This window comes from Meriones unguiculatus, chromosome 19 (genome assembly GCF_030254825.1).
Source record: "Meriones unguiculatus strain TT.TT164.6M chromosome 19, Bangor_MerUng_6.1, whole genome shotgun sequence".
Taxonomy (NCBI): domain Eukaryota; kingdom Metazoa; phylum Chordata; class Mammalia; order Rodentia; family Muridae; genus Meriones; species Meriones unguiculatus.
The window spans coordinates 56,852,508-56,874,825 of record NC_083366.1 but is presented as its reverse complement, the minus strand read 5'-3'; the positions used below and the strand labels follow the sequence as shown (position 1 = coordinate 56,874,825).

The 22,318-nt window shown below is 42.3% G+C and overlaps 1 protein-coding gene across 3 annotated transcripts in view; it reads right to left on the bottom strand.

Moving 5' to 3' along the window:
- Window positions 1-259: 259 nt before the first annotated feature.
- Window positions 260-22,318, bottom strand: part of Tmem170b (transmembrane protein 170B) — a 39,662-nt gene continuing 17,603 nt past the window's right edge. The window contains exons 2-3 of one of the 3 annotated variants that reach the window (XM_060372708.1): window positions 14,315-14,485; window positions 260-7,618 (exon numbers count right to left, since the gene is read on the bottom strand). In XM_060372708.1, the coding sequence (XP_060228691.1) occupies window positions 7,488-7,618; window positions 14,315-14,485 (302 nt within the window). In that variant the 3' untranslated portion in view covers window positions 260-7,487. Of the gene's footprint in view, window positions 7,619-12,854; window positions 13,249-14,314; window positions 14,486-22,318 lie in introns of those variants that run through there. The other 2 variants (XM_060372709.1, XM_060372710.1) reach the window with 2 other exon arrangements.

Here is a 22,318-nt window from a genome sequence, read left to right as displayed (position 1 = left end):
TGGTCTTTCAACTTGCTGCTTACCTTTTCAACACTTTCAAAGTCCACAGGTGAACCTGGCCCAGCAAAAACTGATGAAAGATCAGAAAAGGCCATATTATTGTATTTTCTATGTCTTCGGTGGTAGCAGGGATTGAACCCGGATCTTACAAATGTTGGGCAAGCACTGTGACTCTGCCACATCACTGGCCTATGAGAATCAGTCCACTGTGAAGAGGTGAGAAGAGGCAGACTGCACACAGGCCGAGTCCAGCAGTGTATAAAGTTTTTAAAGACAGGTTTATTTATATATAAGTGCATGAAATTGAATACAGAAACTTTATTAAAATACTGTATATTACAAACTTTAATCCAATAAATTCTGTGTAATGACACTGAAGTGCTGGGTTCAGTTTGACCAATGTTGTGTGTGTTATCTGCAGTTCACCCTGTATGTTACAAAGAGGAGAGCCATGCACGGATCTCAGAAGTTGTCCTGGGACCAGATGCAAGATGGTGTGAGCTGTGCATCTGCCCTTTACAGCAGTGAATCGAACTGCGGTCTTATCTTCGCAGGCCAACGCTCAACAATCAGGATAACTTGCATATGTTTATTGCTGCCCTTTGAAGAAAATGTGTGGTGAAAAATAATTTAAAATAAGGACCAGCATCTCTGAGGCTAACCTGATGCTTACTGCAATTAAAATACTTAAAATTCACTGCAAAATTTGTGTTCTCCAGAGAGTTATGCTATATACACAATGAGATTTGTACATGACTTGGGAAATAAAAAAATCGCTCATATAAAATTAAAAATCAATAGTATACAATATTTACAGCCTGTTAGGTATTACACATAAACATAGTTTAAATAATCCTTCAAAATGAAATTGCTTTATGTAAACATGCAGTACACATATTCATACAGTGTAGTTTATACTCTTAACAGAAGGGAAAAATGGGTTCACATAACGCAGGTATTCATCAAACTCGCTCTTGTTTGAGTATCACCCTCTGGGAGCTATTCTTCCTGTCTTTAACTTCACAGTACATTTAGTTTTTCTGCTGTAACAATAAATCCCTGATGGTAAACATATTTCTAAAGGTTACATAAAGTGTCTGCCTTTGCACTACGATATTAAACTAACACTGTTCACACAGAAATCTCTAGTTTATCATAAAACTCAACTTTAAAATCCCACATTTAATTTGCTTGACTACATTTTTTTCCCATTTCATACTCACTTGGAAAAAAAAAGAATAGAGAAGAGAGAAAGAAGAGGAAAATGCCCCCATGTGGTGAAGGACAGTAAAAGTAGTTATCAACTGTCATAGTCACATAGAACTAAGCTGGTTGCTGGCCTTGCCTCAGTGGCCTGCCCTGTGCTCTGAATCTCACTGCAGGTGGTGCACACAAAGCCAGCTCATTGGCGCCAAACCCCAGGCTTCCCCAAGTCCACTTTGCAAAAGGTGCTTAACCTTCAAAGCACTGAGACCATTTAGCTTTTAAAAAATTATACTGTGGTTTAGCTAAGTGATTCATCAGTGTGTTGAGAGTTATCACAATTTTAAAGTGAGTTTCTTAGTATCTGCTGGCTCAGCTCTACTTGTACTACTTCAACAAAGCCACATCAGCATGTAACTTTGAAGCTTCTCCCTTCTCCTGGGTCCTGGGACATCTTAAGGCAGGGCTGATAGTTAGGCTGGGACCACAGGTGAACATTCTGCCAGATTATATGGGGAACTTCCTGTCTGTCCATCCACACCGGGAGAGCTAATGACTAAAGGTGTGTATGGGGAAAGAATGAGAATGTTTCTACATTTCTTCATGGAAAATGTATCCACTATCATAAACACTAAGAAAAAAAAAACTATACAAACGAGTCTTCATTTTTCTTTCTAGGAAGAAAGCGTTAAAATTATTCTATGCCAACCACACTCAGACATTTTGGTTTAAAAAGGAGCCAAGAACAGTGGCACACACCTGCAATCCTGGTACCTGAGAGGCTGAGACAGAGGGTCACAAGTTCAAAGCTAGTCTGGGCTACAGAGTGAGATTCTATCTCAAAAAGATAACCTAAAATTAAAACAAAACAAAACAAACCATCAGCAGTACTCCCAAGCTACTGTTCATTTAGACAAGGCTCTAAAAAAGTTAATTTTTAAGGAGTAATCACCAATACAGATCTAGGAGGGAAAGCACTTGGTTATGGAGTACTTTCAGGTGCTGATACATCAGAGTTCCTCTTTCTCGGTATTTATGTCAGTCTGTTCCTCCATTGATGCCACAGTCCCGGGCACTCTCCACAGGGAAGAGTCATATCACCGAGCCTCCACACATTAGGTGTGGGTATCACCTGGAGAGTCACACTGTCGGTCCACCCCTCGCCCCCTGTGCCTTCAGCTGCTCCCTTTTTTGATGAGATAACTGCAGCATAAACACAGGCACTGAATATTCTCTCCAGACCATCACTTCAGTTTGATGAACTGTATACATCTAAATTATGGCGTATGACATCTGCTTTGGAAATGAGACAGATTATCAGAGAGACTGCTAAATAAATTAGTTTGCAAAACCAAAAACAACACCACCAACAACAAAAGATCCATTATGTAAGATCAGCACACGTGCCACACATACAGGTAAAGAATGTGAAAGCCAGCATCCTAAATGAAGAAAATACTCTGGATCACAACTCAGCTTGCCTAGAAAGGTGAATGCTGCCACAACCTCAGAGTTGGCCAGTGCTTCTCCTTGATTACTGAAAACATTTCATATGATAAGCAGTAATTTTCCCCAAACAGATCCTAGCTGTGTTCTGAGATAGGCAAATTCAGAAAAAAGCACACCACACTGGATCGCCTACAGGGGTCAGGAAACGTCGAGGGAGAAGGACAAATTTACCACCCAAAATGCACCATGACTTTAAGGGCATATGTGTGGTAGAGCCCACACTCCCTGGAGCAAGGCATTAGCAAACTTGTCTCTCGATGGTAGTCCAGAGTCTTACGAGGATGGGGAACTGTGCTCGCATAATGCAGGGGACTTTATAATATATGCTTTTGGTTTTGTGCATTAACCTAACAAGCCTTCCTCTTTGAATTTCCGTCTGTCACAAACAGTATTATACATTTTAAATACGTTATATTTTAAAATCGAATAATGTCCTTTATATCCTGCAGTTTCAAAAGGATGAGAACGTAAGGATAACTAGGAGACTACTGGACAACTGCAAGTCTAATCAGAGAACAGAAGCCCTGATTTAAAAAGAAGTAGGAACTTGCCCAGTTAGACTCGGCCTGTTTCACCACACTTCTCTGTAATCTAAACCTATCATCAGAAATGCCTCAGTGACTGTTTTCATATTCTTCATGTCTTAAAAACAAAATAAATAGGGATGTTGCCAAAGGTTGTTTTGAGACATTCTTAAGAAGTGTTTTCAATGGTAAGAGCACTGTTTTCTGCAGACACTTCAGAAAGTGCTTTCAGCCTCCTGTTACCCCTTACATTATAAAATGATCATAAATTTACAATCATGAAATTTTGTAGGTTGAATGAAAAAAAAAAAAAAGACACAGGTAATAAGGAAAACAAGAGCCAGTGCTATCAGTGACAGGACACAGATGCCAGGGCCGACGGAATGCTCAGGGTGACAGATGACAGATGACCAGAAGGGGTGGGGAGCTAATAAAGAGGCAGAAATTTGAATATGGTGAAGAGTCCATGAACGTTTTGAGTCAAACCCAAGAAAGAGAGCAGGAAAAGGCAGTGGAGGAGATGCTGGCCAACCTACTCTTTATCAACCAATGCTGACCAGAATCTATAATTCACTCCTGTTTATCCCATCACACCCACCATCAGCTCCCCAAAGTCGCCTTACAAAAGTTATCTGTTGACGATAAGGGATAAAGAGGAGGTGACAAAAGTAAGATTATATGAAAGGATTTTTTTTTCCCTTAAATATACAGGAAAAAATGGAAATGGATGAAGGTGAATTTCAAAAAACACCATTTCCAGTGGGTATTGTAAAGTATAACTTTAAAATTCTATCGACTGTCTCAGCACTCACTGTCAAATGCATATTATTTTACCCACAGGAGGTACTAATCAAATGTCAAAGTGAGACCTGAAGCTAATCAAAGCTCCGATCAAAGTGAACAAAAGCGATAGAGCCCAGATTCAAGCCTGCACTACTGGCTCAGAATCTAGTCCTTTCTCCCTTAGTTCAGAGCCACATCTAAGACACTAAAATGCCCATTCAGAGGACGAGATGGGAAAAGAAAAAATGAGGTCATGAAAGGGAAAAAAGGATGAGTCTCACTCAGTAGGCAACAAGGTACTGTCCCAACCTTTTTAGGGTTTGAAATTATTTGTTCAGTTCCTAGTGAACTCTGAGGAAATCCTATTTCAGCCATCCTATATACAGGATATCTGCAAAACAGAACTCACTAAATTATGCTGGGTAGTGAGTGACAGCCTGGGCATCTGAAAGAGGTTACCCTGCCTTCCACACAGCAAAAAGAAGGTCCTGGAAACACTGTTTCCTATAGCATTCTTTGATCTTAGATTATCCTTGTTCTTCCTATCATACCTTATTTCCTTTTTTTAAAAACCAGAGCTCTTGAAGGCTTAGAAAAGGAGCAGTGGAATTCTATGTTGCAAATACTAAGGGAGTATCCTGGTTAAGAGTTTAACCCTGGATGGTGCACATGAAGATTTAAATTAACAATGTCCCCTGAGAAGTCAACGGTACTGTGCCAGGGCCCCTGACATACATGCACCTCCTTCTCAGGAAAGTTATCCGGCTTCACTCATAGCTGACAGGAGGCCCTGGTGCTAACGGAGAAAACGTACTGCTAAACCGTGGCTGAGTTTTAAGAAAATGGAACCTGACTGTGTCAGTGAGAGCTTCTGTCATGTCTCAAACAAGAGTGTCCAGCAAAAATCTTAAATACCCTCCAGTCTATTTAAAAGATTTAACTTCTCCAGTAAAACAGGAAAATGTTCATCAAACAAAGCTTTCCAATTGGACTGTGTTCATATATAGCTATCTATATATGTATATAATGCTATACTCTTGTGTGTGTGTGTGTGTGTGTGTGTATCATTAAACATTTTGTCTCTATAAGAAACAGCTAACTTCTTGAAAACTTCACCATATAAATAGCTATTTATATAGTTTCATAAATTCACACTATTCAACTGCATTTCAAAACATCAAGAGTGATAGTTACACAAAATTCCAAAGGAAACAACCAAAAAAGAACCGGAAAAATGCCCCTCAGATTATAAGTGCACACACGCACACACACACACACACACACGCACACACAAACACAAACACAAACCCTAAGGCAAATCAGCCTGACAATGAAATGACTGCAGAACAGTCTATAACCCTCTTAGACTTTCATCCCAGAGCACAAACACAAGCTCAACTTTCTTTGGTCCATTCATTCATATTCATTCACATATTCAATGTGTCAAGCTAGTTTCTAACTAATTTTAGATTATGAAAAATGGGCTCCATTTACCTCAACTTGATAACTCTCTTAGATCATTGAAATACCCATGTTAAAATAAGTATTTGTTCTTTGTACAAAACAATGTCTGTGATAGTGATTCTCATGCTGGGACACAATTGCTGCCAAGAGCAGAAATCAGCCTAACAGGAAAGGAGAATCAGGGCTATCTGGAAAAGACACCAAAGTTTAATCTTAGAAAACATTAAGAAAGTAAAGAATGTGTGGGAAGAACAGCAGGCCTGTACATGAGAAAACAAATCAACTTCAAGACTTATTTTCTGACATCTCTAAGGATGCGGACTTAACTTATTGGTTGATTTGGGTTGTTAAAATTCCAAGCCACATTATTAGTAAATCTAAACTGGTTTATGCCCCTCCCCAAATTATTAATATTTCTTTTTGATAGAGAAAAAGGGGTATAGAAAATAAAGATCTTAAAACTAAATTAAGTTAAAGAGCTTAGGGTGGTTCATTATTTTTAGATTACAGTAAATCCATAATCTCTACAATGATCTTCCCTTAAGCTAGCATATCTGTAATTACAACTGGTTAGCGCGCACGCACGCACACACACACACACACACCACACCACACCACACTACACCACACCACACAAATACTTAGTTGAACCAGGGTCTGTACTTTCCCGACTTCTTGTTTTGTAACAAACTACTGTGTACTTTTCTAAACCTTCTAAAAGACAAAGCACATTTCTGTTTTTAACAAATGGGATCAGAGTCTCTGTCTGATTCAGGTAATAACTTAGAAACACAAACTGAAATCACACCACTAAAATCAACCCCTCAGATAATGGTTCTGTGCTGTCGTGATACACTCATATTAACTGCCAACTTGTAAGCCGACAGCTCTGTGCCTCAGTTTTCACTTTGCATAATTCTGACACTGCCACATATCCACAGTAAGACAGCTTCCTGCTCATCCTAGGTAAGGTACTTATTTATTATCCACCTATACATGAGGCGTTCCTGCTTCCAGAGCCTAATTTAGGCCACTCTCTAAGCAGTTAGTACTCCGGAATCAAAGGCTGCCGGACATGTAGACCGCACAACACAAGCCCATTGCAACAGGAATTAGAAGACTGTGCTCTGTGAGATATGAAGCAAACACTTTCTTAGAGAAGGGTTGAAGAATGCAACATGCATTTCAGACATTTTCTTGTAAAATTTATAAGAAAAGTTTCAAATTATATTTTTATGACACACAAAAGACAATGTGTTTGACCCCAAAGGTTTTGAATCCATATAAATAGACTATGATAGATGAGGAAAACCATTAAAGGGTGTAAATTACTGAAAAGTTTGCACCCTACAAGTCTATTTGAGTCCTTAGAACAGCTCAGTTAGTCCTCCATAAGAAGACTGTTGTTTTTCACATAAATTAAATAACATAAAAGACATAAAAGACATATTAAAGCCCCAAGTCCCAGAACACTCAGCTTGAAAAGCCAAACGCCTTCCTTAGTATTGAAAGCCCGGTGCCCGGCATTCGTATGAGAGCTAGCATAACAAGCAAAGTCTGACTATGTTACCTGAGTCCATGTCAAGTATATTCACGGCACTCACCACATCTACATTTGCAAACCATCACATGATCAATGTTAACAGAAAGAAAAGTTTGGCACATAGATCAATTTCTCAAAACGTTTCTGTAACTTAATACAACACTGTTGAGAACGATGATTCCAACACCAATGTTAACCTGATTGGCAGCTGAACAAGGTGCTTTTTCTTGCAGCTTCACAGAGTGTCCTATGCACCTTGCCTGGGATGGAGGCACATAAGGTGCAGTGCGGTAGTGCAATCGCTTGGACGCCAGAGGGCAGGCTTTCCACACGGCTCAAGGTCTTCCCTAGGTTGTAACTTGCTGGGTCCCTGCTTGTACCATTTCATTTCAGCTGGTTAATGCATTTCCGGGGAAGCTGTACATCCGTTTTCTTAGTAAAGAAGACATTCCCTCAGAACCTCAAAGTGTGGCGAGGATCCTTGAAAAGGAGATGATAAGTGTCAGTACAGTCTGCCCCACGCCCCACACCAGGGCTTCTAGGGGGGCCATGTTCTTTCCAGCCACTCTGTAGATGCCTGCCACTGCTGCACCTGTGGGGAAGCAGAGCACAGGGTCACCCAGGGCACCACCTGACACACAGCTGCTGCAGATGCCACCTTTCAGCATATCTAACCTTAGCACATCTCACTTGATAAAGTGTTTACTTTTCCATGTGACTGATGTTACCTTTACCATACCTCGTGTAACCATTCAAGAATGGCTTTTCGACTGAAAGTTACAATACACAGTTCATGCTCTCATAACTTTTAATACGAGAATTGTTTTTTTTTTCATTAATAATCGCTACTCATGTCTTACTCCAAAATAAACTCTCATCTCATATATATATATATACATGTATATATATGAAAGAGAAGAAACAGGTGCTGGCCCTGGTGCCCTCTGCATTAATTCTAGCAAGTAGTCATGGCACAGAAAATCCTGTCAGTGCCCCCACAGGCCAACTAATGGAGCTGGAATAGCCATCTGGAAGAAAGAAATTCAAGTTCCTATCTCACACCATCCCATCAGGTGGAATAAAGAACAAAATGCTAAAACATGTACATCAACAGTAAACTTTGAAACAAAGTGACTGGGTTTAGCATCTTACGAAAAAGATGGCCTTCAAACCACAGGGAACAGCCAGGCAGGGTGGCGCACACCTTTAATCCCAGCGCTCGGGGAGGCAGAGGCAGGTGGATCTCTCTGAGTTCGAGGCCAGACAGAGTAAGTCTACAGAGTAAGTCCAGGACAACCAAGGCTACACAGAGAAACCCTTTCAGGGAGGTTGGGGGGAACCACAAGGAAGGCAGAAAGAAAGGCAGGCAGGCAGATGAAAAAAAGAAAATGGAAAAAAAAAAAAAAGAAGAAAAAGGAGAAGTAGTAGAAAAGAAAAGAAGGGCCAGGCATAATGGCACATACCTTTAATCACAACACTCAGGAGGCATAGGCAGCTGGTTCTCAGTGAGTTCCAGGCCATCCTTTCTCAAACAAGCATGGGCTTGAGAGATGGCCCAATCGTTAAAAACACTGACTATCTTCTAGAGGACCTGGGTTCAATTCCTAGAACCCACATGGTAGGTCATGACTACCTGTAACTCCAAGGGAGCCAATGCCTTCTTCTGGCCTCTGTGTGCAACAGGTGCACCAGTGGAACACAGACAAGCAAGCCAGGGAAAGTCCCACACAGAAAAGCAGAGACATTAAAGACAAACAGCGAAGGTCCTTGATGCCAGAGAGTGAGGCCTGACCTTCAGGGGCAGAGCTCTCACAGCTGGCAGCCTCGCGCTTTCTGTCTTTAACTTTTTAAACTCCGCAGACATACCGGGTAGGATAGACACACCAGGTAGGATCAGTCTCAGCAAGAGAGGTGCAGATTTTACTCTATTTTCTGTAATAATCTGCATTAAAAGGGGAGAGGAGGTAAATATTCCTTAAAGTTTTGATAGGGGTAAACTGAATACAGCACTTGGGTCTGGAGATTTTGTGGTGGAGGAGGCTCTTCAGCATTTCAGTCATTTAAAAATAGTGTTCCATCAGTACTTCCTATTTTCTCATCCGATTTTGACATTTTATACTTAATAAATTTTAAGTTTTTAAATTTGTTATCTTTCACTACACTTTGATTGTTTCTTCAGACCTGGTCTGTAACTGACTGACTGGTTTGTCAGCAGTCCATTTACTTCTTCACAGAAAGAGACCTCTGTGATTTCTTTCTAAACACAACTACCCGAGAGTCACAGTATTTCCTCACTGCAGTACAACTAAAGCATGACCAAAAAATACCATGTACATCAGCCGTATGATGGTGTTCAGGTTGAAGCAAAGCACACAGCCCTCCTACTGGGAACAGTTTAATCTCTAGTGAAAGGGATGAGAGCTTTCTTAAGTGGTCATGTCACACATCCTAACATTCCAGAGCTTCCCAGGTTCTAACAAGAACCAGACTCATGCTTTTGGGTGGATTCAGCAGACACACTCTAAAATTCCTGTGAAGGAATAGTCCATGAACAGCTAGCTGTGCTAACTTGAATTACCTAGGATACATTACACCATAGCACCTCCATGACAATCACAAAACTAGAGTCCTAAGAAATGTGGCCTTGCTGAGAGAACAAACAAAAAGCGAACAAATCCCACGAGCTGAGCGATGGAGCCCTCCACATTGAGAGTACAGCGAACAAGAAGGCAGCACCCACAGACTGACCAGCAACTGATGGGTCACTTCAGTGCGTGCTGGGGCGAAAAATAATTTACCATGTAAGAGGCGATCCCAACTAACACCAAAACAAAGGTAGACTTGGGTCAGGGAGGATTTATAGTTTGACTATGAGAAGCCTGCTTCTGTAAACAGTTTTCTTTAGAACAAGTGATGCCCATTCATTTTTTTAAATTTTTTATTTAACTTTTATAATTACACTTTATTCATTTTGTATCCCCCCAAGCCCCTCCCTCCTCCCCTGCCGATCCTACCCTCCCTCCCCTTTCTGCATGCATGCCCCTCCCCAAGTCCACTGATAGGGGAGGTCCTCCTCTCCTTCTTTCTGATCTTAGTCTATTAGTTCTCATCAGAAGTGGCTGCATTGTCATCTTCTGTGGCCTGGTAAGGCTGTTCCCCCCTCAGGGGGAGGTGATCAAAGAGCAGGCCAATCAGATTATGTCAGAGGCAGTCCCTCTTCCCATTACTATGTAACCCATTTGGACACTGAACTGCCATGGGCTACATCTGTGCAGGGGTTCTAGGTTATCTCCATGAATAACCCTTGGTTGGAGTATGAGTCTCTGGGAAGTTCCCTGTGGTCAAATTTTCTTGTTCTGTTGCTCTCCTTGTGGAGTTCCTGTCCTCTCCAGCTCTTGCTATTTCCCACTTCTTACATAAAATTCCATTCACTCTGCCCGACAGTTGGCCATCAGGCTCAGCATCTGCTTTGACAGTTTGCAGGGCAGAGGCTTTCAGAGGCCCTCACTGTGTGGCACAATGAGGATGCCCATTCATTTTTAACCACATCTAAGCTTAAGTTAACAAAGATCCTTGCCTCCTGAGTCTAAAACATTTATCATTTGTCCCTTTAAGAAGATTTTTGTTGACTCCTGCTCTAGAAGAATTAAAGTCCTTACTATAATAGGTAAACGTATGAAATAAAGGGTATATATTAAAATGTATTTCTATTCTGGTGTGAGACAGACGTACTTAAAGCCCCAAATTATAAACCATAAGTGGGAAAAACCAAACAAGCAAACCTGCAAGCTAGATTACATTGCTTTAAACAAGTCTACTGAAGAAACTCACTGCATGAAGGAAATGGGTAAGAGCCGGAGAAAAGTTACTTGAAAAGCCCCAACCCAATCTAAGGCCCTCAGTGTGAACACATGTAATGCAGCCAAAGAAGAAGACAGAATTAAGCTATGTGCAGAAGGGAAAGCTTTGTGAGCAGTGAGTGAAGGAAGATGCTGAGATGCACCAGTGCACAGAGAAGTGCAAATTAAATCCACAAAATGATGATGCCCTACAGCTTTAGAGTAGCTAAAATATAAAAAATCAGACAGTTAAAACTGGGCACTATACAGAAATATAGCCTTTTTTTTTTTCCTTTTTAAAACTTCATTTGTAGCAGGGCATGGTGGCACATGCCTTTAATCCCACAGGCAGAGGCAAAGGCAGGCAAATCTTTGGGTTCCAGGACAGCCAGGACTACAAAGAGAAATCTTGTCTCAAACAAACAAACAAACATAAACAAAACAAAAAGAAAATCTTTAGGTATGTGGGGGGAGGGTCAGGTTGCACATGCTTCCGTGTAGAGGTTAGAAAAGGATGTTGGGCATCCTGGTACTGGGTGTCCTCTGCTATGACTCTCTACCTTCCTCTTTTGAGACAGCGGACATCCCTGATCGGGAAGCTCACCACTTTGGCCCCCCACCCCACCCCAATGCTTGCATGGCCACACCCAGGGTTTTGCATGGAGCGGGGGTAGCAACTCCAGTCCTCACACTTACTCAGCCAGTACTCATACCCAATGAGCCACCTCCCTAACACCACCCCAACTCACCCCCTTTTTTTGTTTGTTTAAATCAAATCAGGCAGATTCAAAACAAACCAAAATGACAAGAACAAATGAACAAACAAACACACACACACAAAAAACCCACCTTTTCTTGGAAACAAAACATAAGTAGCAAACATAGCGGATATGTGCCAGTATTCATCCCGTCAGTACCTTACTGATTAGGGTATTTAGAAATTACTGAATTCACTGTATAGCTACATATAAGCCACCAACCAGCTACATTAAGAAAAGACATACAGGGGTTGGAGAGACGGCTCAGTGATTAAAAACACTGACTGTTCTTTCATTGGACCTGGGGTCTTAAGACCTACACGGTAGCTCACAACCATCTGTAAATCCAGTTCCAAGGGATCCCATGTCCTCTTCTAGCCTCTGAGAACACTGCATGTATGTGGTGCACAGATACCCATAAATATAAAATAAAAATGGAAAAGATTTTTTAAAAACAAAGAAAAAAAAGATATACAGCTAAATATTCTAACTAGTGCTCTTAATTCAAATTTCTGTTAAGTCAAAAAATTACTAACAAAACATTTCTGTGTCTTCTTGCTAACCCATGAGACAAATTTTTTATCTGAAATTGTGGCAGACTTACATTTCCAAGAAATTTAAAACATTTCATTGCAAAGAATTACAACATCATATTCACAATGGAACTGAAAGTGGGTTATAGATATACAGCCATATTAGATATACATGAAGGTGGAATTAAACTCTCTCACCCTTCAAAATCTTACAATGCCATATCCAAATGTGTACTGCTTACAATATCTGAGCAACTGCGTCTGCCTCCTCTGCTCATGGTCCCTTACAACCTCAGCCCACACTGGCTGTCCCTTCCTGTCTCTTTGAATATCACCACAGTGAACAGTACACAGCCATCACCCAGCTCAGACACGGACATAAGGATAGATTCTACTTGCACCGCTCAATTCCTCTTCCTTCCCCTTTATTTTCCTTGATTCTACTCACTTCCTTCCTTCTTTTTCTCCTTAGCCCCATCCACCCAGCCAATGGTATTCTTTGAAAACTTACTGTCTAGGTAGTTTTATTTGTGGATGTGCAATTAGGGCCCTGCCTTCTCAGAGTTTTCTCTTGCTTCTTTCCATATATATATATACACACACACACATACATACATACATATATATATATATATATATATATATATATATATATATATAACAAAATATCTTACTGAAGAGCTTTGTCCCTGTGAAACCCCTTTAAAAGTATCTATTTGTGGTCTGGAGATGGCTCAGAGCACTTACTGCTCTTGCAGAAGCCCCAGGTTCAGTTCTCAGGACACTTGTGGCCACTAATACCTAGCTGTAACTTCAGTTCCTGAGCCCAGTGCCCTCTTCTGGTCTCTGTATGTACTGCATGCAGAGGCATAGACATAGGCAGGCAAAACACCAAAATGAATCTTTAAAAAAGGAAGAAAATAAACCAAAACATTTGTTTTCTGTGACCTACAGAAAAAGAAATCTAAACTTTCTGGCTGGCCTTTGAAGAGCATTTAGCACTCACTTCAGTCTCTTTCCAGATGATCCTCCTAGGACCCCAGGAGCTGGACCTGGGTCTGGGTCCTTGTTTCAAATCTAGACTGTGACAGACTGGATGAAAAACCACAGGATAAAGTCACACCATGCCCACACACAGGCCACCCCGGGGAACCAGATGTTAGAAAAGGAATTTTTAAAAGAGACAAATCCCTATTTCCCACAGGTGTTTCACTGCTGCCTTGGTATCAGGAGACATATTTAGATACAGGCAGATCACTTTCCTTTTCACACAAGATATGTTAATCACTCTGGAACAGGTGAAGGAGGAAGTACTTGTACTAGAAAAGTAAGGCCTTCCTCATATTCTGTGGCCAGAATCAACTGAAAGAAAGAGGTCCCTTTTGGAGAGCCCCAAAACAGATGCAGTGCAGCAGCAACCTGCCCAGCAGTGTAGAAGACAGCCAGAGTGAGTGCCTTGTAAGCACATGCCTAGAAGCAGCAGAGGGCAGCAGCAGCCGCAAGAATAGCCCAGTAAGAAAGCAGCTGTGGTGCTCCCAGGGTGCAACTGGGTTCTGCTCAAGCAGCAGCCTCAGAAACCAGAACTAACTCTCTGAAGTGCAGGGTGGAGTAGGGCCAAGTTCAGTGTTCGGGGACAGCCAGGGGAGCAAAACTAGGTGACAGGTAAGAAAAAGCATGAGACAGCTCAGCAAGAACAAACAACAACAAAAACTTGCACATTTCCTGAGGCAGAGAAATCTTGTAATAATAAGTGGTACAGGAAGAAATGTTGTCCCAGGCAGATGACCCCACAGACTCAAAGGCCATATCTTCACATTCTTAAGTGACAATGGTTACTGTTGTATCTTAGTGCCTACTTTTCCTCCTTCATAGAGAGTAGGTGCCTTTAGAGGAGAGACTACTTTTGCTACACAGCACTTTCAAACTGAACTACTGACCCCTTGCCAATGCCGTTCCCCACAACCCCCTGCAGAGCAAATCTTCACATGGGGAAGCGCAGTTCTCTGTGCGGTGAGTAAACGAACTTATCTTTGCCGTCTAGGTCCTGAGCTGAGGAGTCATCTACATAAAAGATAATGTTTCCTTTACAACATGGACATACTTACCAAAGCAATAATTGCATGTAAAATTATGTCCTTAAACAAAACAATCAACTTACTAGTAATCATTGCTCCAGTTACAGAAGCCAGAAAGCCGATGCTGACAGCAATGACAGAGATCACTCTGCCCTGCCTGTGCCTCTGCAGCATCACAAACATCAGCACGCCTGCAGCACCGTGGACAAACAGAGAGGAGAAGAGAGCCCAGAGGAAGATCCAGTACCACATCTCTGAAAGGGAAAGAAGAGCATTAGTCCTGCTGCAGAAGTAGAGTCCAGAAGACTCAGTCAGCAAATGGTGAGCAGGCAGGGCTGGGGAGAAGCCTGAGTGAGAGAATGCACACAAAAAGGCCTAGCCTGCTCTCTGACACACAGTACTATGCCAGTCAGTTAAGCTAGCTAAGGCTTGATGGGAAGAACTCCACCCATGATCTCAGAAGGTGAAGGCCACCCTGCCATTTCTTCTCCATATTCCATTTAAACACAATCCATCAGCTTGTCTGCTGTCACTGTGATCATCTTAACCAGGACTCCCCTGTCCTTCAATATGCTCCCAATGGATTGTTCACTGTTGTCTTAACACATTACCCACAGCACAGGAACAGAACACAGCCTATCCTCCGCCTTCCCAGCCTTTATCTCCTTTCTTTCAGGCCTCTGCTGCCTCTGCACTATTCACTCACTTCCCACAGACAGTGATGCTCTGTGCTTGGGTAGCTCCATCTTCTTGGCCACATCTAAGCGACACATACAAGAGGTGGCAACTGCTCCAGGAGGGAGGGTGGAACAGAAACAGGCGAGGGAGGGGGTACGATTGGATGTAAAATGAATAAATTAAAGAAAATAAATTTAAATAAGCAAAATAAAAACAAAAAGCGTAATGGACTAATGTAGTAAGCAAAGGAAATTTCAAGATGGCCCAGCACCCAAGTCTGTGGTGTATTACTGATTCCTCTGATGCAGGCCTACAATGAAGAACAACAAGTAGAGCAGAAAGAAAAGAATGTGCAGCTTGGAGAGGAAGAGTAGGAAGAAGCTTAAGACTGCTGTAAAGTCATTTGCTGAAAAAGAGGCTGTGACTATTAAAGAGATAAACATCACTAAAGAGCAGCTTTGTGCTCTCCACTGGGATAAAAGCACTCTACTGTGAGGGCAAGGCCTCACCTGGCTTAGCACACACGTTCTGACAGGAGAAAGCCTAAGGGGTTTTCTGTTCTCAGAAAACAAGTATTTAGCCAAGTTTTCCCACAGCTATAGAAGCTATAGAAGTTTCTGCAACTGTGGTTCAAGAAAAGGGCCAGGGTCCATTCCACACTGGCAGCCAAACTTGGCAATGTCATCTACAAGGTCTGGTTTTGAGGGCATAAAAGATGAAGGTTACAGAAGTCATGAGTTCTTCCTCCACAATTTCAGAGCTGCTGTATTTTTTAGGGTTCTCTAGTGGAGCAAAACTCACGGACTAGATCTAGACATATTAAAATGTGATTTATTATGTCTGGCTAGTGAAACAATAGCTGTCTCCTAACAGAAAAGCCAAGAATCCTGTAGTTGTTCAGTCTACAAGACTGGGTATCTCAGCAGTCCTGGACTGGTGCTCCTGTTTCAGGGACAAAAAGCAAAAACTCCCTTCTCTGATGTCATTTTATGCGGGGAGCCACCAGATGGTGTGGTCCAGATTTAGAGTAGGTCTTCCAACCTCACATGATTCAGATTTAGGGTTGATCTTTCATATCAAATGATGTTCAAGAAAAATCCTTTACAGGTGTGCCACACTGATTGGTTTTAGTTACTTTAGATACAGTCAAGTTGACAACCAAGATTACTCATCTCATCTCCTGAGGCCGGGCGACATATGGTAGGGACAAAGCTTCCAAGAGGCCATTGTGTGAAGCTATGAACTTAATGAAACCTGTGGTAGAGATCCCAAGATGCTGGAGATGCCATAGCTATGCGATATCTGCCAAGGAGATCTACATACTGCAAGTGGAACCATCCCTAAAACAGGCGGCAAAGCTGGAGGGCAGAGCCATCTAAGCCCTTTGAAACGGAAGCCTTAGTCATAGATGCAGAGCTACAAGGTTTGGTGTTTTTCCTGCTACATTTCAGTATTACTTTGGCCACACTCCTCCCTTTTGGAATGGGAATGTATATTTTGTGACATTAAATTTGTTTTTCAGTTTCACAGGGGAATTACAGTTAAGAGATTTTCTTGAGTCTTAGAAGAGACTTTTAACGTCTGAACAGGGCTGTGGCTGTTAAAAGGGCCCTGAAAAGTTAGACTAAATGCATTTTGTATCATGGGATGGCCATGAGCTTATGGAAGCCCGTGGAAGAATGTGGTGCTTTGAATGAGAAATGACCCATTGACTCATATACTTGCACACTTGATCCCCAGTTGGTGGTGCTGTTTGGAAAAGAGCTTTAGGAGGCAGAGCTTTGTAGGATGAGGTACATCACTGACTGGCTCTGAGAGACTGACTTTGAGAGTCTCATCTCCCTTCCTACCCTGTTCTGAGTCTCTGCTTCCTGTGTATGGATGACATGTGCTCAGCCAGCTTCCTTCTCTTGTCACTATGCCGTGCCTTCCCCACCACAATGGACTGACTCAACATCCCCAAATAAACCCATTTTCTTTAACTTAATTTTGGTCAGAGTATTTTATCACAGCAACAGAAAACTAATACAATACTCAAAAGGATGAAGAACAGACTAAATGCTCCAAGAGATACTGCCACAGCCAAGCTCATGCCAACATATTCATCATAACTGGGCGGCAGAAGCAGCCCCAGTGTGCAACAGCACATGAATGAACAACACATCACACACACGGACCTCAGGAAATTGAAATTATTCAGTTTTAAAAGGAGAGAAATCCCTGTCACCTGGCTCAATTTGAATGAGCCTGGAGGACATCTGTTGAGCAGACTAACCAGTCACAGAAGGACACATATATGAACCTACTGCCATGAGATATCTCCAGTAGTCAACGCATAGGAAATACAATGGTGGGTGCCAGAAAATAGGAGAGATGGAGACTGAGTCTCATAAATTCAGGGTTTCAGGGTTTGTTTGGTATTCCTTTATTTTTATCATAATTAACTCATTCATTTTAAAATGCGAGTCCCCATACTCCTTTCTGCTCTTCTCCCCAGAATCTGAGTTTTACAAGATGTTCTAGACAAACTATGGCAAAAACTGTGGCAAAAATTATACCCTTAAAATGGTAAATGTTATGCTGTTTGGGGCGTATAACAGATACTTGGTGTTTCTGGCTCCTAGCACAGCGCTCCTAAAACCATTACGGTTTTTAGGATAGCCTCAGGAAATGTATGCTAAGTATACATTTAGGCTTGACCTTATACAGCCTCAGATGGTACTGGTCACAAGACAGTTGTCCCAATTGATTTTCTACCATCCTACTTACTTCCAGGAAGAAGAGCAGGAGGTCTGGAGGTTAAGACCCATTTAAAAGAAACAAACACACAAAAAACTGAACTACTAGGTCTGACCAATTTCCAAGTTGCTGGACATGTGGAGACAATGGATGATGTGATCAAAAGGCAGAAAAGTTCTGCCACAACACCCCCTTGTTTTCCCCTGTGCTGGCTGAGAAGTGAGTTCCTTGGTCAGAAGCAATTCTATGTGGAATTCCATGACAATGGATAAGTCCATCCATTCTGTAAGTCCATGTAAGCCTAGGAGGAAACATTACATGAAAGAAAGAAAAATTCATAACCAGAATAAATATATCTACTCCAGTAGGGACAAAGCCTTGTCCTTCCCACAGTGGATGTGGCCCAATATAGTCAACTACCATCAGGCCACTGGCTAGTCACAGGGAATGGTGCCATATCTGAGTGTTGGGTTTTGCTGTTGGAAGATCTGGCACTCAGGAGCAGCTATAGGCAGGTCAGCCTCTTTGTCCATGGCCCACAGGCAATGACAAGATAGCTACGGAAAGAGGCTGACTGTCCACACACCAGGTCATCCTATCTACTTGAATACTGAACTCCTCCTCAGCTGCTCACACTTTTGTTGAGCATTTATATGGGATATAAGTATCTTTCAACTCTTCACCCATTTGGAGAGATCTTTCCATATACTTCTTCCCTAGATGTCTTTCTCACAATTTTTCCAAATCACTGACCATCTAACCAATCAACAGCCCATGAATCAGTGAACAATTGCACATCTGGAAAGTTTCTCTTTCCAAACAAAATGTATGAATATGCATATTTCCCAAAGTTATGCCCACTGTGAAGATTTCTCTTTGCTGGTATCTTTCAGGGTTAATCCTAGAGAGGGGTTGTTGTAATGCTGCAGCTGTCCACTTCTAGGTGATGCCTAACCATCCAAACATATGAAACCATTAATAAACCAAGCCTGAGTCTTCTCTTCCTCAGTCACCTGATCATGGAGCACACCCCGTTAGGCTACGGGTATATGCTTGGGAACAAATAGTATCGTAACAGAAGTAGAAACCACAGGCACTTGGGCAACTTCTTCATGTAACTTACTATGCCTCCAGGACCTGCCTTGACGCAAACACTTACGTACCACTTCCATCTGACAACGGATTGCTGCTGTGCACATCTTACTTTATGATTCAGTGAGTCAGATAACACCCAGCTTCTGATGGGCACCTCAGGTAGCACGGTAATTTGGTGGTCCATTGTCAAATGTTCAGTTTCCATTAAGGCCCAAAAGCAAGAGCTGTCTCTCAAAGGGAGAATAGCTGTCTGCAGATGATGAGAGCGCCTTGCTCTAAAATCCCCAGGGTCTCTCCTCGCCTACAGAAGCCTGCCAGAGGCTCCAAACAGCATCCCTATCTGCCACTGACACCTCAAGTGCCATCAGGTCTGCTGGGTCATACACTCCTGGTGGCAGAGCAGCCCGCACAGCAGCCTGGACCTGTCGAAGAGGCTTGTCCTCTTCCAGGTCCCACACAAAGCTAGCAGCTTTCCAAGTCACTTGGTATACGGGCCAGAGTAACACAGCCAAGTGAGGGGTATGCTGACTCTGAGGAAACATTTCCCGGAAGAGTTTACCACAGTGATGCTGGTCTCTTGTTAATCACTGCTAATATCTCAGCTCCAGCTAACCAGCAGCAACCGTCCCACTAAAGAAAAGGTTTTACTGCAGTGGTTCTGTTATCTTGTTAATCACAGCTGTTTCTTCAGGCCCAGCCTACCAGAACCACAAATTCTTAACTTAAAATAGCAAATTGCCCTGATAGCTATTAGGGGACTCTTAAACTTCCCTCTGAAACTTCACAATCTTCCCTTGTCTGCATTGTTTTCAACATTCTTGTCTTCCAAGCTCCCACAGAATAGCTCACCATGCTTTGAACACTAAATAGCTTTTCCATCCTAAAGTTCTAAAGTCCTTCCACAATCCTCCCACAGTCTAGTCTGTCACAACAACCTTTCTCCTGGGACGAAATCTGTCTTAGTTGAGTTACCACTGTTGTGATGGAACACCATGACTGAAGCAACTTGGGGAGGAAAAGGGGAGGTTATTTGGCTTACAATTCCAAATCACTGTTCATCAATGAAGAAAGTCAGGACAAAAACTCAAACAGGACAGGAAACTGAAGGTAAGAGTTGATGCCGAAGCCACAAAGGAGTGCTGCCTACTGGCTTGCTCTACCTGCTTTCTTCTAGAACCTAGGATCACCCACCCATACAATGGACTGGGCTCTCCCCAGCAATCACTAATTAAGAAAATGCCCTGCAAGTTTTTCTACAGCCTGATCTTAAGGTGGCATTTTCTCAATTAAGGATCCACCCTCTCTGATCACTCCAGAATGTATCAAGTTGATATAAAACTACCCAGCTCTCCCCCTATACATATTCTTGATCTGGTCATCTCTAATTGTTTCCTTTATAATAAACAAGGAAATACTGTTTCTCTATGAGTCCTGTGGGCCACTTAGTAAATAACCAAATCCCAAGCACGGAACACAGAAATCTCTAATTTACCTCTGGTCAGAGGTATTGATGAGGACAGGAGGTAGAATTCAGCGAGGCAGTTTAGGTGCCGAGTCCCCCAAACTGAACACTTCCATTCTGGTCCTCGGCCAGAAGCAGGAACTGTTCTTGATCCTCCAGCCACAAAAGCCAAGAGAGTCTGAGTTCCTTATTGCCTCCAAAGTGAGCATCCCAGTCTGCAGAGACCGCGCTTGAGTAGGTGACCAAAACTCCAGCTGGGACACTCATCCCTGATGAACAGCTGGAGCTGACACCCCAAGTTTTCATGGTGAAAATAAGTTATATCTTCCCCCAACTTCAGCCTATCTTCTAAGTGATTTTAGGGCCCCATTCTTAAAGGGGGAATGTTACAAGAGCCTTAATAACCACTGAGGATCGACTCCCTCCATAATGGAATCTACTCTGGCCCTAGGTAGAGACATGGCATTCTGATCTGTTCTGAAGGTTAGAATGATACACAGTGTTGTCTCCTCCTTTAAGAGCTAATCCAGCTGGGGGTTTCAATCACCTGGCCAAGAGGCACCCGTCAGAAGATTGATTTACCCCATGTGAAAGAGAGAGATAGAAAGAGTAACCTGTCACCTTGGTAGAATAATGTACTTCTCTTCCCGCTCTCAGAGCAGTCACTGCAGCGCCACAACATGCACAATGGCCTTCCTACACTAAATCACCTGCTCATATACAGCCTGCAAGGGCTCATTCAGGAGAGAAGAAACCAGAAGACCGGAATCAAAGACAATTTCTGCTTCCGGCCAAAGACAAGAACTGAACTATTTACGTGTCCCCTTTCCTTCTTTTTATCTCTTTCTTCCCTTCGCCACGCTTTGAACACTAAATAGCTTTTCCATCCTAAAGTTATAAAGTCCTTCCACAATCCTCCCTTTAGATACTAGCCAGAGCCTGGAAAGGCTTCCTTTGACACTGTGGGTTTCCTTCCTTTTTCTCTAAAGACTCACACCCTGCCCCCTGCCCCAGGCTTCTTGTCTGCCACATGGCTGTTTGCTGACCTCAATACCTAACTCAAAAGGCATGTTTCCCCCTCTTCTAATTCTCTATCCCCTTCCTCCTGACAGCTGCTTGAGATTTACAGCCTGCCTGCCCTACTGTTTAAAAAAAAACAAAAAACAAAAAACAAAAAACAAAACAAAACAAAAAAAAAAACAAAACCAACTCTATTAAAATTATCCTTGAGCTGCCTTCTGAGTTCGTTCTTAAATTGTTCTTATTCACAAGACCACAAGCCTCAAAAGACACTAATTTCCTGAGAAGCATGTGGCCTCTCAGGTGGAGTTCTCCAAAACATCGCTTGTGGGGCAAATCCAGAGTTTGAACTGGCATCTGAAGTGAGCCAGTCTGCTGAGACTGAAGCCTTAACTTGTGGATCGGGTGCTAACCCCAGGAGGGTGGGCCAGGATACCGAGGTGATGCCTAGAAGAACTGCTTGTCACACTGGTCACAGACTCTTCCCTGTGAGAGTAAACAATGAATGGGTTTCATCATATGCTTATTTTTTAACCACTGTTTTAAGAGATAAATAAGTTAAAATGTGTAAAGCATGGATATAAATTTATAACATTCATTTTTTTTTAAGTCAAGATAATTCAAAACAAAACAAAAACTGCCGTGAAAATGAAGAAAGGTCCAAAAGAGCAGCAGAGACTGAGCTGTGGCAATGGGGCTGCTCCTCACTGTGTGTCAGTGTTTCACTGTTGTGGGTGGTTACTCACAACTAGACATGTGCGCACATACACACATACACACACACACACACACACACACACACACACACACACACATGAAAACATGTCCATACACAATTCAGGAGAAAGCTAAGTACGATGGCAGACTGAAGTGATGTCAGCAACTCATCTGGGGCACACTGTGGGCTTCTAAGACATGCCATCAGGCCAGCTGGATAAAGGGCTTACCCGCTCTCTCTTACATATTATTCCCTACCACTGCTATGGAGCTATAATCATCTCAGAATGAAAAGCTTAATCATTAGGAAGAGACATCTGATATATTTTGCTAAAATACCACACATAGTTCCAAACAATTAAAGGTAGAGACACTG